This window comes from Xiphophorus hellerii, chromosome 22, assembly GCF_003331165.1.
Source record: "Xiphophorus hellerii strain 12219 chromosome 22, Xiphophorus_hellerii-4.1, whole genome shotgun sequence".
NCBI lineage: Eukaryota > Metazoa > Chordata > Actinopteri > Cyprinodontiformes > Poeciliidae > Xiphophorus > Xiphophorus hellerii.
This window is the reverse complement of record NC_045693.1, coordinates 4,763,060-4,779,101: the sequence shown is the minus strand read 5'-3', so window position 1 is coordinate 4,779,101 and position 16,042 is coordinate 4,763,060. Positions and strand designations below refer to the sequence as shown.

General features: G+C 36.1%; 1 protein-coding gene across 2 annotated transcripts in view; it reads left to right on the top strand.

Annotated features, from left to right (window-relative positions):
- Nucleotides 1-6,895: 6,895 nt before the first annotated feature.
- The window catches only part of blnk (B cell linker), a 36,291-nt gene continuing 27,144 nt past the window's right edge, over nt 6,896-16,042 (top strand). The window contains exons 1-2 of one of the 2 annotated variants that reach the window (XM_032554081.1): nt 6,896-7,189; nt 7,320-7,382. In XM_032554081.1, coding sequence (XP_032409972.1) covers nt 7,121-7,189; nt 7,320-7,382 — 132 coding nt within the window. In that variant the 5' untranslated portion in view covers nt 6,896-7,120. The remainder of the gene's footprint in view (nt 7,190-7,319; nt 7,383-16,042) is intronic. The other variant, XM_032554080.1, reaches the window with a different exon arrangement.

Sequence of the window (16,042 nt, the reverse complement as noted above, 5' to 3'; positions counted from 1 at the left end):
AATGTAAACAAAAATAGACTGGCTTCAGATTTTGGTGGTTGTATGATTTCTCTTTTGCTTTTGTTAAAAGACCAGAAGTCATTCCTCCTGTTAGCGCCAAACTAGAACTTTTGTTTTGGTTGCATTTACCCAGAGTGTCCTGCGTTGTAGCCTGCTTCCTGATTTGGGAGCGGTTTCCAGTCGTTTGGTGTTCACATTTGCATTCGAACCAGAGTTCACTTTAACCAAACTGAGGTTTGTAGGCGGGCCAGAGTTTGACTTTTCTGGTTCTAATTAAGATTTGATCGCACATTCACACCTCCCCTAACAAAACAGCCTTTCTAGACTGTATTGTGTATTTGTCTTCTGTTGATTTACTGATTTACTGCCCCCTTGTGGCCGGAGTGGAGTTAGGTTTTGTTTTAGTTAAAAGTCAGTCAGTCCATTATGGTTGCCTACAACGTGGCAGAGAGACATTTCCAGCATTTTTCCTTAAAGTGGGATTATATATTCTTCCTCATTTTCAAACATGTTAAGATTATGTGTTTTGCATTCCTTGTTTATGTCTGTTATTATTTAATACTGCTATCATGTTCAAAATAAATAAAAACACCAAGTTGACCTCTGGGAGATATAATCTGTTCTGCTTTCTGAGGACAGTGACACTTTAAGTTTCCATGATAAATCATCCTAATACAGGATACGTCATCATCATGTTTCCTGCGATAAACCAATCATCTTCAGGCATCTGTAAACGTCCAAAAGTTGGACAACTGCCCTAGTGACCATCTTATCATGCAAATATTAAAGAAAAAAAAATCCTTCTTAATTAAATAATGGTGCATATCTCTTACTTTGATAATCATTTAGGGCTCTATTCACTTTTTGGACATTAGGCCATTAGTGTGTTGAAATAAAATAAAGAAACCAGTTGTGGTGGTGTGTAATATTTGAAATATTTGTCCTGTTGACAAATAAGGAAAATAAGGATCACACATATAAAAAACAAATCTAACTGTTCTCTTTTAATTTGTTGTAAATAGTCTGTTGGACTTTTTTTGCATTTATTTTCCTACTCAGTTGCACATTTGTTTTAATTTGAGTTTTATCCTCACTGTACTGTTATCCTTATTTTTCTGTTCATATGGATAGCACAAAAGTACACATATTTCTATTCTAGTCTGACGAGAAATAAGCTGTTGTTCCTCTGCGGAAAGAGCTCAGCTAGAGTGCATTTCCATTGTTTTTATATTTTTTTATTTTATTATTCATGGAGAAATTTTGGCCTGACAACCTTTGGGCATGAAGAGCCTTTTGTTTGTTTTTGGGGGGTTTTTTTGCAAAGAGCAGCGCTCAAAAACAAGAAAGACTCCCAAAGCAGTTGGAAAGTAAAAATAAACAACTTTTATAAATCAACAAAAAAGGAAAAAAAACGTGATGCTGAGGCAGGAAGTTTAAAACGAGAGACGACTCAAACATCAGGCTGACATGGTGCTAACAAAAGAGCGAGACAAGCGAAGGATCTGAAAACAAAACTGGAAAATTTCTCTACACAAGGGAACATGAAGAGTCAAACAAAACCAAATATTCAACAAAACTTGAGGAAGTTGAGATAAAATTCAATCTGCATTAACTTCTCACACAGTTCTGAAGGCAAACTGTTTGGGTTACAAAAGGAGAAAAATATATCAGTTGCAACAAACAATGATGTTGACAAAAGGAGCTGTTACATTACCTCTAAATGAACCTTTACAAGTTTTCACATCACATTTAGGTAATTAGATAACAAAAATGCTTTTGAGCTTCTACTATAAAAGTGTATTATTAAAATAATAAAAGGTTTATCTGAAATAATGTATCATTAAAATAAAACAATCCAATTTCTACAAACAACTTTGCACCCAAGAAAAGTTGGGTGGCAACTAATTACATTTACTCAGTTACATTTACGCGAGTAACTTTTTTGAATAAAATTACTTTTAGGAGTGTTTTTACCATAAAGTATTTCTACTCTTACTTGAGTAAAATTTCTGGATTTTCTACCCACTGAATGAAAAACAATAATTCACCAGACACACACCTACAGTTTTTGTTAAAGTCTCATAAGTTTTATATTGAAAGAAACTGATTTGGAAAAATTTTCTTCTGGGTGATTTTGTTATTTTTTGTTAGTTATATGAATTATTTAAATTTTGGTCCTAAACATATCAAAATTTCCACTTAACTTTATATTTTTGTCCATCTGATGATGTAAATTTTAAATGATTGATCATTTGATCAGTTACTCAGTATTTGAGTAGACTTTTTATCAAATACATTTTTTACCCAACTAATTTCTACCACTTTTTACATTTGAGTAAAACTATGTTGAGGTAGTGCTGATCTTATTTGAGTACAATATTTGGCAACTTTGTCCCCTCTGATCATAAGTAACTTTTCAGGAAGAAATATGAGCTTATTTTAAGTTAATATTGATGAAAACATACTAGTTCCATTGGCAAAATGTTCCACTTGTAACATTGGCAAAATGTTTGGTTACATGTGAAATAATCTGCCAGTGGAACTCGAACTGGGTTGCTAGGCGACGGGCTAGGCTTGGCTGGCGTTGCTAGGTAACATCGCAGGGCCCATTGATAGTGAAATAATATCCTAAAGAACTAGAACCTTTTAACCAATATTAATAATTTGATCAGTTACTTGAGTATACTTTTTTACCACATACTTTTTTACTCTTACTTGAGTAATTTCTTGGATGGCCACTTTTTACTTGAGTAAAAATATGTTGAAGTAGTGCTACTTTAACTTGAGTGTAATTTTTGGCTACTCTGCTCACCTCTGTAATGAAAGTGCTCACTAAAATCTTTGTGTCTCATAAATAATCTTCCACAAATCCATCTAGCATATTCCTGTAAAAAAGGCACAATTATATGCAATGTCACATTTCTGTATTAAAAATGTTTTTTATTGGCTTGATGTAATATTCTAATCGTAATTGTTGTGTTTTAATTAGCTGTAAGCAGAAAATCATCATAATTACTTCAGTCTGTCTAATTAATCAAGATAATGTGTTTCACTTTGTGAACTGTGCAACTGAAATAATAAATTTTTTTAATAATATTCACACTTGTTTTAGTGGACGTGACTGAAAAGCCTCTTTTTGTTTAAAAAAATAAAGCAATAAACCAATAAAAAAGCTGAATTTGATTCAGATTTTTCAGTTTTAGTTTGTTTTTCTGGCACAAAAATATTCATATTGAGAGTAAAGTGTGACACTCCTTTAGTTTCACCTGCCACAGTTGGACAAATTGGCAAGCAGAGCTTCTTGTCGGTTACTAAATTTGTACTCCCTCTACTCACTGCTCATGCATTATTTTCAATTATTGCTGCAATTAACACCATGTTGTCATTTGTTTCTCCTTGCCAAGTGCTTCTATGTTTAGTTGCATCTTTCTTAGACAAAGTTATTAATGAAGCTGCTGCCATTAACATTGTGTACTCTCTTTGTTTTTCTTTTCCCTCAGCTGGTCTTGGTAGACGGCCCAAACTGTCTACCTATTAAGACTTGGACTCCAATTGGATCTAAATAAAACTATTTGATAAAATCGCATGACTTCCTTTGGTCAGTTGAATTCATCTTTTAAAGTATTTTGAGATTTTTTTGGCCGATAAAATGCCAGTCTTTGCTTTCCCTCTATACTTTAACATTGTCTGCCAATATTTTTGTAATTCATCCACATCCCCATTCTTCACATTTATAAATTTACATTTGCATGAGTGAAATCCACCAAACAGGAAGTCCGCTTCAGCCGAAGAGTTAGTTTAGTAGCTGAGCATAACCACTGAATTAGTTACTAATTTCAAATCTTAAAACTTCAGCAATCATCTACACTGTGTAAAAAATTATTATGCAAGTGATATTTTCTCAGATTTTCTTAAATGGTCAATGCAAATGATGGTCAGTATAATTTTCAAGTCATGAACTATTACAGTATAAATCTAATTTTACTGAACAAAGCTCCCCATGACAACAGTATTTTTTTCAAAAATAAAAAACTCAAAATGCAAAATGTTCCAAATTATTATGCACAGCAGATTTTCTAAACATTTTATGGATTATAAAGAACTTCAAAATGTCATTCTTTGAATGTGCAGCATTAAGTGGTCACATGTACTAAAATCAAAAGCTATTTCAATCAAAAACATCTCAACAGACCCAGTTACATGTTAACATAGGACCTTCTTTGATATCACAGCACAATTCTTGATCCATTGAACTTGTGAGTTTGTGGAAAGTTTCTGCTTGAATTTCTTTGCAGGATGTCAGAAAACCTTCCCAGAGCTGCTGTTTTGATATGAACTGCATTCCACCCTCAGATCTTCTGCTTAATCAAACTCCAAAGGTTCTCAATAGGGTTGAGGTCAGAGGTCAGAGGAGGATGGTGACCACACCATGAGTTTCTCCCCTTTTATGCCCATAGCAGCCAATGACACAGTGGTATTCCTTGCAGCATGAGATGGTGGATTGTCATGATGAAGATGATTTTGCTACTGAAGGTACAGCTCTTCTTTTTGAACCATGAAAGAAAGTGATCAGTCAGAAAGTCCAGATACTTTGCTGAGGTCATTTTCACACCTTCAGGGACTCTGAAGGGGCCGGCCAGCTCTCTCTCTCTCTCCCTATGATTTCGACCCAAAGCATGACTCCACCACCTCCTTGCTGACGTCACAGCCGTGTTGGGACGTGGTGACCATCCACCACCAATCCACTACTGTGTCCATCTGGGCCATCCAGGGTTGCACACCAGTCATCAGTGAACAAGCCTGTTTTAAAATTAATCTTCATGTCCGGCCCACTGCCACTGTTTCTGCTTGTGAGCTCTGGTTGGTGGCCCAATAGTAGCTTCATGCACCGCAAGCCTCTGGAGGATCCTCCACCTTGAGGTTCCAGAGGCTCCAGCAGCTTCAAATAACTGTTTGCTGCTTTGTAAGGGCATTTTAGCAGCTGCTCTCTTAATCCGATGAATTTGTATAACAGAAACCTTCCTCATTATGCCTTTATCTGCACAAACCATCTTTGTTCTGAATCAGTCACAAATCTCTTCACAGTACAATGCTAACGCTTCAGTTTTTGTTAATATCTAATGTTTTCATATCTTGTCATATGGCTCTACACTATCTGATGATTTTTGTCAGCAGAGAGATCCTTTCTCTTTCCCATGTTACTTGAAACCTGTGGCCTGCTTAATAATGTGGAACATCCTTCTCAAGTAGATTTCCTTTAATTGAGCTCACCAGACAAACTATCAACCAGCTCTCTGAAATTAATTATAGTGATTCAAAGAGCCCTGACACACAATACCATCTATGAATGTAATAGCACAACAAAAAATTTCATCTTTATGACACTTAAATCAAATTTGCATAATAATTTGGTACACGGTGTAAAAGTGATGCTCACACGGTCAAACTCTGCGGTTGAAGTTATATTTGAGGAATGTACTTCCTCTAGATAATTTTTGTGTACCACTTGTTGAGTACAAGCAGATTTTTCTCTTTAAGATGAGAAATGAAGCGAGTGCATCTGATGCTGATTCTCAAAAGGAGCTACAATCAACCATAGTTCAACCTTTTAGAGGTGGAAAGTGAAGGTGTGCAAAAATGCACAAATATTATATTTGGCTTTTATTATATTTTCATATGGCCCTATGGGGGACCTATTATGCTTCCTTGATCTGGTTAGGATTTATGGTCTATACAAAACATAATCACTACATTTTTTTTCACAAAATCATTCTTAGATAATGAGATTTTAGCCTGGTCCATTTCAGAATGGCCTGTTCCAGGGTGTCTTGTCTCTTTAAATTCAAATAAGCTGCTTCTGGCCACGCCCCCGAAACTCAACGTTTACACTCTCAAATTAAAATGTGCAATTATGCAACCGTACATCTTTGAAAAGCAGAAGTACAGCCTCCTGCACAATGACCAAGAATGCAGCAAGTGGTTTCTGTATGGTAAGTCAACAATAAAACACTAGTCCCTGTGGGGTTTAAATTTCGTTGTTCTTGTGACAATGACAATAAAGATTTATCTATCTATCTTTTCCAGCAGCCATTGTACAAAAGTAGGCTAGGTAAGAGCACATTGCCTGTTGAATGTCTTTTAACAATCAGAAGGTTTTTGGAACCATAAAACACCAAAAATCATTAACTTGTTGCCAAAAAAACAGATGAGTGTTTTTTTTTGTGTTGTTTTTTAAATGCTTGGTTTGTTTTAAGAAACAGTGTGGAAGTATAAAAAGGTGCAAAATGTGGAAATCCTTGAGAATTGTTGCATGATGGATTCCCTGTAAGTAACAATTGTCAAGGATTTCCACATTTTGTTGATTTTTTTCTTTCTATCTCTTTAAACCTAGAGAAAATGCGGGCATGCCGATGTACATTACAAAATAACTAACTTTTGAGTTTGAGTGTGTTGTGAGATTTTCACTGCTATAACAAAATATTATCACGTTTCTTTGTTTAGTTTCTGGTGAACTGATGTAAACTGATGAAAGTAAGTTACAAGTAATTTTTAAGCAAGATATAGGAGCTTATTTTCAGTCAATGTTTCTTGAATATTGATGATAGTATTAGACTTATAATTAAAAAATGTCGTTTTCTATATTTTTTATGCGTTCTGAGATGTAAACAAAGCTTGGATTCAACTTGTTTTTGTTTTTAGAATCTTTTGGGTTTTGCAAAATCTACAGAAATGTCCATTTAGTGCTGATTAGCAGTATAATGAGTATGCTCAAAATAAAAACTCCATTTCATATTACATTGCCTAACAGTAAACCCTGTTATTGTGACACATTTGGTTTCTTGCAGTTTTAATATAGAATATTTTTTCAGGAAGTTCCAGCTTCCCTTTTGTTGATGCCGTAAGACCGTCAATGGGGAAATGTTCACTTGTGTTTTAGTTACAGTTCCAGGACATTTGATATTTATGTATGATGAAGAATGAGACTGGGCATGTATTTTTACTCTAAGGTGACCTCGGTGCCTGTACTTCTTCAAACTGAAGCAGCGCTGGACCATCAGTGTGTGGAAACTCGCTCTGGAACCACAACGTCAGGAGTTAGAGGCTCCCAGGGGCGGCAGACATGAACCTGCCGACCAGAGAAGAGTGTGAAGGGTGGGACCACATGAAAGTGGCGCTTTTTATGTGTAAGGTGGGTTTAAGAGGAATAACAAAACGTTTTACAGCTGATGGCGGGGATCTATTTCCCTCAACATTTGAAGAATTAAACAGTGACTGACAGGATGTGGCTACTGATAACGTTTTTCTGCGATTACCGTCAGAATAACATGCAGGACTGCGCTGGAACTGTGACCAGATTAAAGATTGACGGACTCAGACTTCTGGTGAGTCTATTTTTTACTAGTATTATTATTCTTGCATTAGTTTTGCAGAAAAAAAATTGTTTTATCTCAAACTACATTTAGTTGTCCTCACTTTGTTTTATTTTAACATTAAAATCAACAAATCTTTTTTATGTGGCCCTTTAAACGGCTGAGATATGCACAATTAGAACCTTCAAGGCAACAGTAATGTGCTTAAATATTATTTTATTAATCAAATCAAAGTGGTTTTTTTCTCTTTACTTGTCAAATTACATTAATCAATATGTCTAATTTCACTGTGATCACGGAAATGAACGCAAAATCAACAAATTGCATAATTTTTACCTTTGTGTATAAATGAGTATTGAAAAATGGTCAAGAACATTGGTTTGAAGTGATGCCAACTCCCACCAGACGGTGGCAGTATATTTAACTTCTACACTTCTGCCTCGGGCTTAATTATTTCAAGTTCTAGTCTGCGATTGATTATTTGAGAGAAATTTATCATACGTAAGCACAAATATTTCAACATTTCTTGCAAATACAGTACAGACCAAAGGTTTGGACACACCTCATTGAATTCAATGAGAAAGTGTGTCCAAACTTTTGGTCTGTACTGTATTTCTAAATTGGCATCAGAAAAGTTTTGATTTTCATAGAAAAATAACAATAAAACATTTTAAAAAATCAGAAAAGAAAAATTTTATTTTCTGATTTTTAGAGCAAAAAAAAATAAAAAATTTGAAATTCTGGAGGGACTGATCGGTGTGAAAAGATGCTCAATATTATTTATTTTTTAATTTTATAAATAGCTCCAACTGTTGGTTTATTGATACTTTCTGGCCCTTTAAGAACATTCATGATCTTAATGTGGCCCAAACTGAAACTGAAAATGTTTGACTCCCCTATTGCAAATTATTAAAATGGGGATTTCTGTATTAAATCACTAAAAATAACAAACGGCTAAACTCGTTCTGTACCATTTTCATTCAGCTTTTTTTTTGTGTGTGTATTTCTGCAAACGCGTGGGACAACAGACGGGGCAGTGCACAACTTGAACCATGACGGAACCGAACACAGTTGCTTGTATTACTTCCCACAATTTGCCCTTCCTCTTACAGCAGTCAGTAAATCTGTTGCAACTTCTGCTTTGAGAGTCACTTTCATCGCTTTGGCTGCGTTTGTATTCACTGCACTTTTGTGTTGTTTCCCAGAAATGATGATTTCAGCTGAAACAACTGAAAGAAATTTAATTTGACATCAACTAACTGTGATGTTCTAGTTTTCCACGGTAGAAAATATGTATTTCTATTAACTGTTGGCATTAATCAAACAGCAATTAAACATTAATGATTTTGTCCATTAATGATTTTGTGTGATAGACTACCACAATGTTTTGTAAGATAATGAATAGTTTTCGAAATAGAAAATCTATAAAGTGTGGCATGCTTTTATTTTCAGAACCTTTCTTTGCAAATCAGGCTAAAAGTCTTTTTGTGGGGTTTCTATCAGCATTACTTAATTGCAAAATAGCTCAAGCTCAGTAAGATGGATTCATTTTTAAGTCTTGACACAGATTCTCAGTTGGAATTAGGTCTGCACTTGGACTAGGCCGTTCTAACACATGAATATGCTTTGATCTAAACCGCTCCACTGTATCTCTGGTTGTAGGTTTACTGCCATCTAAAGTCTTTTTTGGTTTCCCATCAAATCAGAACAGACTTCCTTTGTTAAAGACAAACATTTCCATAATGCTGCCACTACCATGTTTTATATTGAAAATGGGGTAAGTTAGATTCCATCTTTCTCATGCCACATATATCCTGGCATGATATTAATTGTATTATATACAGTTTTCCACTTGGCATTTTTTTTTACTTTTTTTTTTTTTTTTTTTTACCTTTTAGGAAAATTAGACTTCTGAGTTAATCTGAGACCTCCAAGCAGCCATGCAGTGCTAATTGTTGTATAATCTACTTTATAAATGTCCATTGGTTCACAGAACTGACAATCACTTTCAGGTGGACATCATTTACAGATAAAATACTTTTGAAGTTGATTAGTGTCACTAGATTTTATTTAGGAGTATCAGAATAAAAGGAGAGGATGGTCAAAGGCAACAATTCTTTTCCCCAAAATGTTTATTTCTCCCAGAAAATGTGAAAAAATACACTGATCTTTATGTTTGTGACCTTATAAAATGAACAAGTTCAGGGTAATGTATACATCCTACCTGTCACACTCCACACGACAGCAATAATGTATTATTTTTTCATATTATTTACTCACCTTGAGCTGCGCCTTATGTCTCACAAGCTTATTTCTCCTAAAGGAGACTCAACAGGAAATATGATCAGTCAAAAAATGATGAATGTTTCAGAGCAGAGGCTTTGATGAGTCAGGTACCAGAGCAGAGCTGAAAAATACATAAGCATAGAGATATTGACTGATAGATCCCAGTCAATACCTATCAGAGAGAGAGATTCAGCCCTATTAGGCCAACAAACACTGCACTGCGGTTCAGTCTAACTTATTTCATTAGTGCACCGTTGGCGCTCTAATGCTGCATTCACACCGAACGCATTTCGTGCGCCAAAAACAGGTCCAACACTTCCAGTTCAACGCGTTTGCACTTTGAAGTCAGACGCTTGACATTTTGCTCTAGATAAACGTAAATTGCATCAAAATCACTCTGTAAGCGCGTTGGGACGAGCCGTTGTTTCCGTTGCCGGTCTCTTTGTACAGTGGTGAATGAAACTGAGAGAGTGGCACCAAAATATTACGTAGTGACAGCTTCTGCAATCACAACAGAGGCTCAGATGTCTTTGCTGAACATGTTGTGTTCAGTTTTTATTGAACAAGCAACGACAGCTGATAGTAGCCTAATACTCTATAGAAGGAGCCTCTTGCCTGTTTTTCCTCTCCTGGTTACTTTGAACAATGGCGGATGAAATATTGAGTGTATGTAGGTTTTATTTACTGAATTCAACAGAATGTGGCCATCATGCGAGTGTTTGAATTCACCAGATAATTCAAGGGTGTTGTGAGGTTCGTGGGTTTCACAAGCTAGATGGGTGCTGTCGAGGATCGCTATGAGCGCTGTTTTCGTCTCAACTGAGCCCAGTTTGATGATCTGCAAACCCGCAGCATGCCTTCATCTCCTGGCAGGACACCAACTACAGCCGCCAATAGTTACATAGCGGAGTCTCTCTGATTGGTTGACACACATTGCCCAGCGGCAAAAGTTCAGATTTTCAAACTCCAACGTCGGATGCTCAAAACGCTTCAATTGCGGAGCTCTAGACATTCAAAACGCACCACAACGTGTGTCCACGTTGACTGAATGTAATCCAGACAGTGTTAGTTTATAAGTAAAAGGAGCAAACCTTCGGGGGTGTCCGTGTCGCTTTGGTTTTGATTCCCATTCTGGTGGTAACCATGAGAAACTATGCCAAACTTTGCAAAAATAATCTACACAGCCTTAGCTTTAGTAGGGCTGTTTGGATTTGTTAAGCTTTGTTAATATGTTGTATTATTGTAAAATTAAAAAAAGGAAGAAATTTTGTTAAACTGCTATCTGGTTACAAGAAACATCTTAGTACGTATGATTAGGTACCAAAACAAGATGCAGTACTGCAGCTAAGGAAGTGAACTGTTGGTAAAGAATCGATCGGCAGTTTACCAATAATTGTGCAGTAATTGTGCAGTCAGTCTTAGGCTTGTCACAATAGTCAAAAAATCAATTAATTGCATGACAAATTAAAATGAGCTCAATAATTTCTCTTTCTTTCTACCAAGAACTTGATAAAAGTCTTCAGTCTGATGCTTTAGTCTCAACTAGCCAATATTTTAAGGACAATTTTATTTAGGGACTTCATAATTCATTTTATTTGTTGCTTCTATTGTTTATTTATTTGGGGTACTTAAAATGTCTTCCAGTTTCAGTGCTAAATGTTCATTAGAATTCAATGTTTATTGATCTTTGAGAATTTATTTTTTTGCATTGATATGTCTTTACCATTTTATTACTTGAAAATGGTCTCAAAATGGAAATATAGTATATTGCAAAAACTTCTGGGACAATTTGTCGTTCAGCAAAATTTGGTATTATGACAGGCCTAATACTTTAAAACATTTGCTTTTTAACACCCCTTTTTCTTCGCATAATAAATTTACTTTGATTAGAATCTGAATTTATAAATGAAATTATACAATTGAAATTAAAGATTCCTTTATTTTAAGACTTAACAACAGGAAGGACCAATGAATATGTAATACCACTATATCAGCCTATCTCAACAACATAGACAGACAATAATAATATAATTTATTAAATTACCTACCCAAAAAACAGTAATGATCTCCTGCTTTGATCAAACATCTCTGGAGAAACAATGTCCCCGCTGATATTCAGCAACATGGAGGTGCTGTTTACTTTGTGGTGACACTAGCATGCTAGCACAGCTAGCTAGCATGCTGACCACCCGCGGACCACCAGCGGTCCAGAGACGACAGTTTGGGAAAGACTTAAAAAAATGAAAAAAAATAAAAAGCTGATTTTATGTTAAAATGGCCTGCCAACGAATTTAGAACTGATTGTTTCACTATGTTATAAATCACATATTATTGTACAAAAGTATAAATATTGCAGTAAAATTTAAAAGCTACATTTCCGCTGGATGTGTTGTTGTAAAAGACACTTGGTTTTAAGGCACACTGTTCTTTTTCTAATTTGGACCAGCGGCTTGAATTTTCGTCTGGCAGTCAAATGTCTGTTCCTTTATTTTGCAAAAACATTCTGGCAGGATTCTGTGTTACATCTGCGAAAATCTAACAACGGCCCAGAATGGACGTGTGATGTAGAAAAATCCTGAGACATTCCAACTCCATGTTTTGTTTGAGGAAGAGATATAGCGAGAATATTTCTACATGTTTTATTTCATCTCTAGTATCAGAAAGCTCCAATCATGCATAATTAGGAAGGCTTCAGTTTTAACCAATGTAAAGCAGCTGGGTGCTCAGCGAGCGGAGATTTCAGGAGAAAAGCAAAAAGAAACATTTATTAGTTTTGTTGGATTAATTAGAAGCTTGAGTGATTTTAAAAATGTAACGTCAAAGATGTAAAAACATGAATTTGATGCCCTGCAGTTTTAAATTTATCAGTTTTTCACTGATCCAACTACAAGTAAGAATCAGTAAGTTTCTCTTAGCAAGAAACTCAACACCTTTTAAAGGCATAAATAAGATGGAGTTCAGTAAATCTAATTGGTTTTCTGGTTTTAACCTAGTTTTTCAGCATAGTCCATACAAATACTATTCCAGAATCAGATTTAATGACTGTTTTGCATCATTGTCCTGTTGCAGCACTCATTTGAAACTGACCCAAACTCACTGTTTGGGTCAGTTTCAACCATCTGACCCAAACAGTCCCGTTATGATTAAAGCAAATGTCTCATGATCTCCAAGACTTCCCAAAGATAATGTGTCAATGCTGCAAAATCAGCACCTTCATGCTTAATTAGATAGATAGATAGATAGATAGATAGATAGATAGATAGATAGATAGATAGATAGATAGATAGATAGATAGATAGATAGATAGATAGATAGATAGATAGATAGATAGATAGCATTTATTGTCATTGAACAGGATTCAACGAAATTTCTATTGCAACTCCCGTGCAAAAAGTCAAATATATACAATAAATAAAATAAACAAACACACAATAATAATAATAACAATATATACAACTAAAATTAACTAAAGGCACTCAACCACACCAAAGAAGTAGCAGCAGGTCCAATTATGGCCTGCTGCTACTTCTTTGGTTGAGGCTTTCCATATGGACAAGACAAACACCTTCTGGAGAAATGTTTTGTAATCAGATGAGGGACAGCGAGTAGCATGTTTATGGAAATTCGATTAAAGTCCAAACTGAAGGATTTCATCTTAATTGTAAGGTTTTGTTCTGCACTTTAGGTCTTTTTGTGTTGGCTTAGGTTCGGTTTTAAGCTATACTTTTGTTTTTTATTTTAGTAAACTAGTTGCAATGAGATTTATTTACATTTTGTTTTTCGTTTAACATCTGTTTCTGATCTCTTGTCATATTTGATGTTTCATCTCTTAATAGTGGTGTTGTCTTTATATTTTGCCATTTTTCCACTCAGCTAGCTCAGTTTATGCTTCCATTCAGATATAATTTATTCAATTAATCAGTCTCACTTCCTGTTTCTAAACATTCTTTGCTGAACTCTGCTGGTAAGTTTGGCATTATCTTTCATTAAATCATTTCTGGTATAGACCTGCCTGCTCCATGTTCCTGTAAAGCCAACATACATGATACATAAAGTTATCAGACTGCACCAGTTTTAAGTGTGCATTCACACCAGCCGTGTTGAATCTTCTTTAATCAGTCTCTAGTTTGTTTGCTGAGAAAGTTTGGTTTGTTTGGAGAGGTGTGAATGCATAATCAGACTCTGATTCGGATAAAAAAATAAAAACTCTGGTCCGCCTTGCAAGCCTCAGGCGGACCAGAGTTTGTTTGAAGTGAACTCTGGCGCAGTTTCCAAAAGCAGAAAGCGGACTACAGCGCAGGGCATTCTGGGTAAATACAACCAAAACAAACATGCTAGCCTAGCGCTAGTGGGAGAAATGGGTCGTGGTCTTTTGGCAAAGACAAAAAATAATAATCTTACAACCACTAAAATCTGACGCCACTTCATTTTTGTTTACATTTTGTGAAGAACGAAGTTGCGCTCAATGTCTTCTTCAGAGGTTTTTGTGTCATTTCCTTCAGTGGTCAATGATGCAGCGCCACCACAGGCGAAGAGGGGAACAGGTTTTTCAAAACGTTGTGGTTTGTTTGACACAGTGCAGTGTGAAAGCAACAAATTTAGCCACTTTGGTCCCCAATCAAACCGTGTCTACCAGACTAACACACTTAGTATGGTGGTGGTAGCTTCATAGTAAGGTTCTGTTTTTTCTGGTTCACTGCAAAATGTGTGAAATATGAAGCATTTCTCCTCCCCTCACATCAAAACATACACAAGGTTTAAGGTTGGCAGAGTTGAATGGTTGTTGAGTGGAGGAAGTAGACCAACATTAAGCATCTGGCCCAGAAGTGAACCCTATTTAAAATTTATGGACTATCCTTAATAGCCCTGTCTTATTACTTTTGTTCTACTATTTGTGCCAAGAAGAGTACATAAGGGATGACTGTGGCTCAGTGGGTAGAGTTGTTGTTTTGCAACTGTCACATGTCGATGTGCCTCTGGGTTCAGTAGCTAGCGCCTGCAGCTGTATGCACTGTTAATATCTTCAGATTTTCCTTTAAGTTTAAAAGAATAGTTGTTGGGGTTTTTTTTATTATCCAACCCTCTTTATTATTAACAAAACTCTGGAGAAAAAAGATATTTTCTGTCAAAACATCTTGTTTGTAGCCTTGTACGCCTTGTACTGGGAGGGACATGTGTCTGTCTTAAAACTAAATGTTTTTGGTCAGTTTACTTTTGTTTATTTGGCAGCTTGGCTCACTTTTCGTAAGCTAAAAATTAATAAGCGTAGTTCTAAGAGGGGTGAGTGGACCCCACCTAAGTTTTTACCACTAAGCAGTTCTGGTGGATGGGGGTCGGCTTTCTTTTGTGGTTTCGCAAACTGAAGAGGAAACTTTTCACCCAGTTGGCCGACTGTAACATCTGCCACGCTTTTATTGAGCGTTGTGCTAAAACTGCTGGAGAGTTAAACAGGGAGAATGCGAGCAGCAGCGTATTGATCCGCTGCAAACTTTAGGCTTGTGCGACATGCACATGATGCGTGTTAGAAATGTGGTTGTGCTCTTGTGGGTCAAGTGCAGTGATAGTTTTGAGCTTATCCTCCGATAATATCTCGAAGGCGCCCCCTGCCTGGGTTAACGCACTAAAGCACTTTGGCTTTAGTGGGTTAACTTTTACGGTCACAATAACCGTAAGTTCAGTCCGTTCATCTATGTACACCATAATCTCTTTGAGTTCCACTTTGAAAAAAAAAAGTTCCAATAAGTGATAAAATGTCCAAAATTATTCTAAAATTCCTGCTGATTATTGTATACAAACACCTGAAATACACCGCAGATTGTTAGCTTATGGTGGCAGCTGGCTCTGCCATGAAAAATATTCAAAGTTAGCCTCTTACTTTCCCTGTCAGTTTATCAGATAGAATGAAAGGTGTGGAAAAATACAGTCTAATTCAGAGTACTACAGCAGGGCTGAGGACGACAGCCAGTCAGCACAGTGAAGATAAAGGTAATCTCTCTTTTTGAAGTCAGATTTGCTCACACAGGTAGAGAAGGTAAGAAGAAAATACATGTAGCAGATCAAAGAAGTGTCACTCTGTATCTCTGGGACGCTGCCTGTTTGGCAGCTTTGTAAGGAAGTTACTCTTAGCTTTTGTGTATCACATCAACACTACAAACAAAGGCCAGTCATGGAGGACAGCCCGTCAATGACAACACATTAAATAAACGCATTACAGCATCCAGGTTAAGAGATGGGCTTCACATTAGATGTTTTAAAAATGTAAACTGTAGTTCTGTTAAAAGATGGAACAGCTTTTATGGATTAGATCCGGGGTGTCCAAATGTGGGTCAGGGACCATTTGTGGCCCTCGGACTGATTTTGTGAGGCCTCCGACTCCAGTTCAAAAA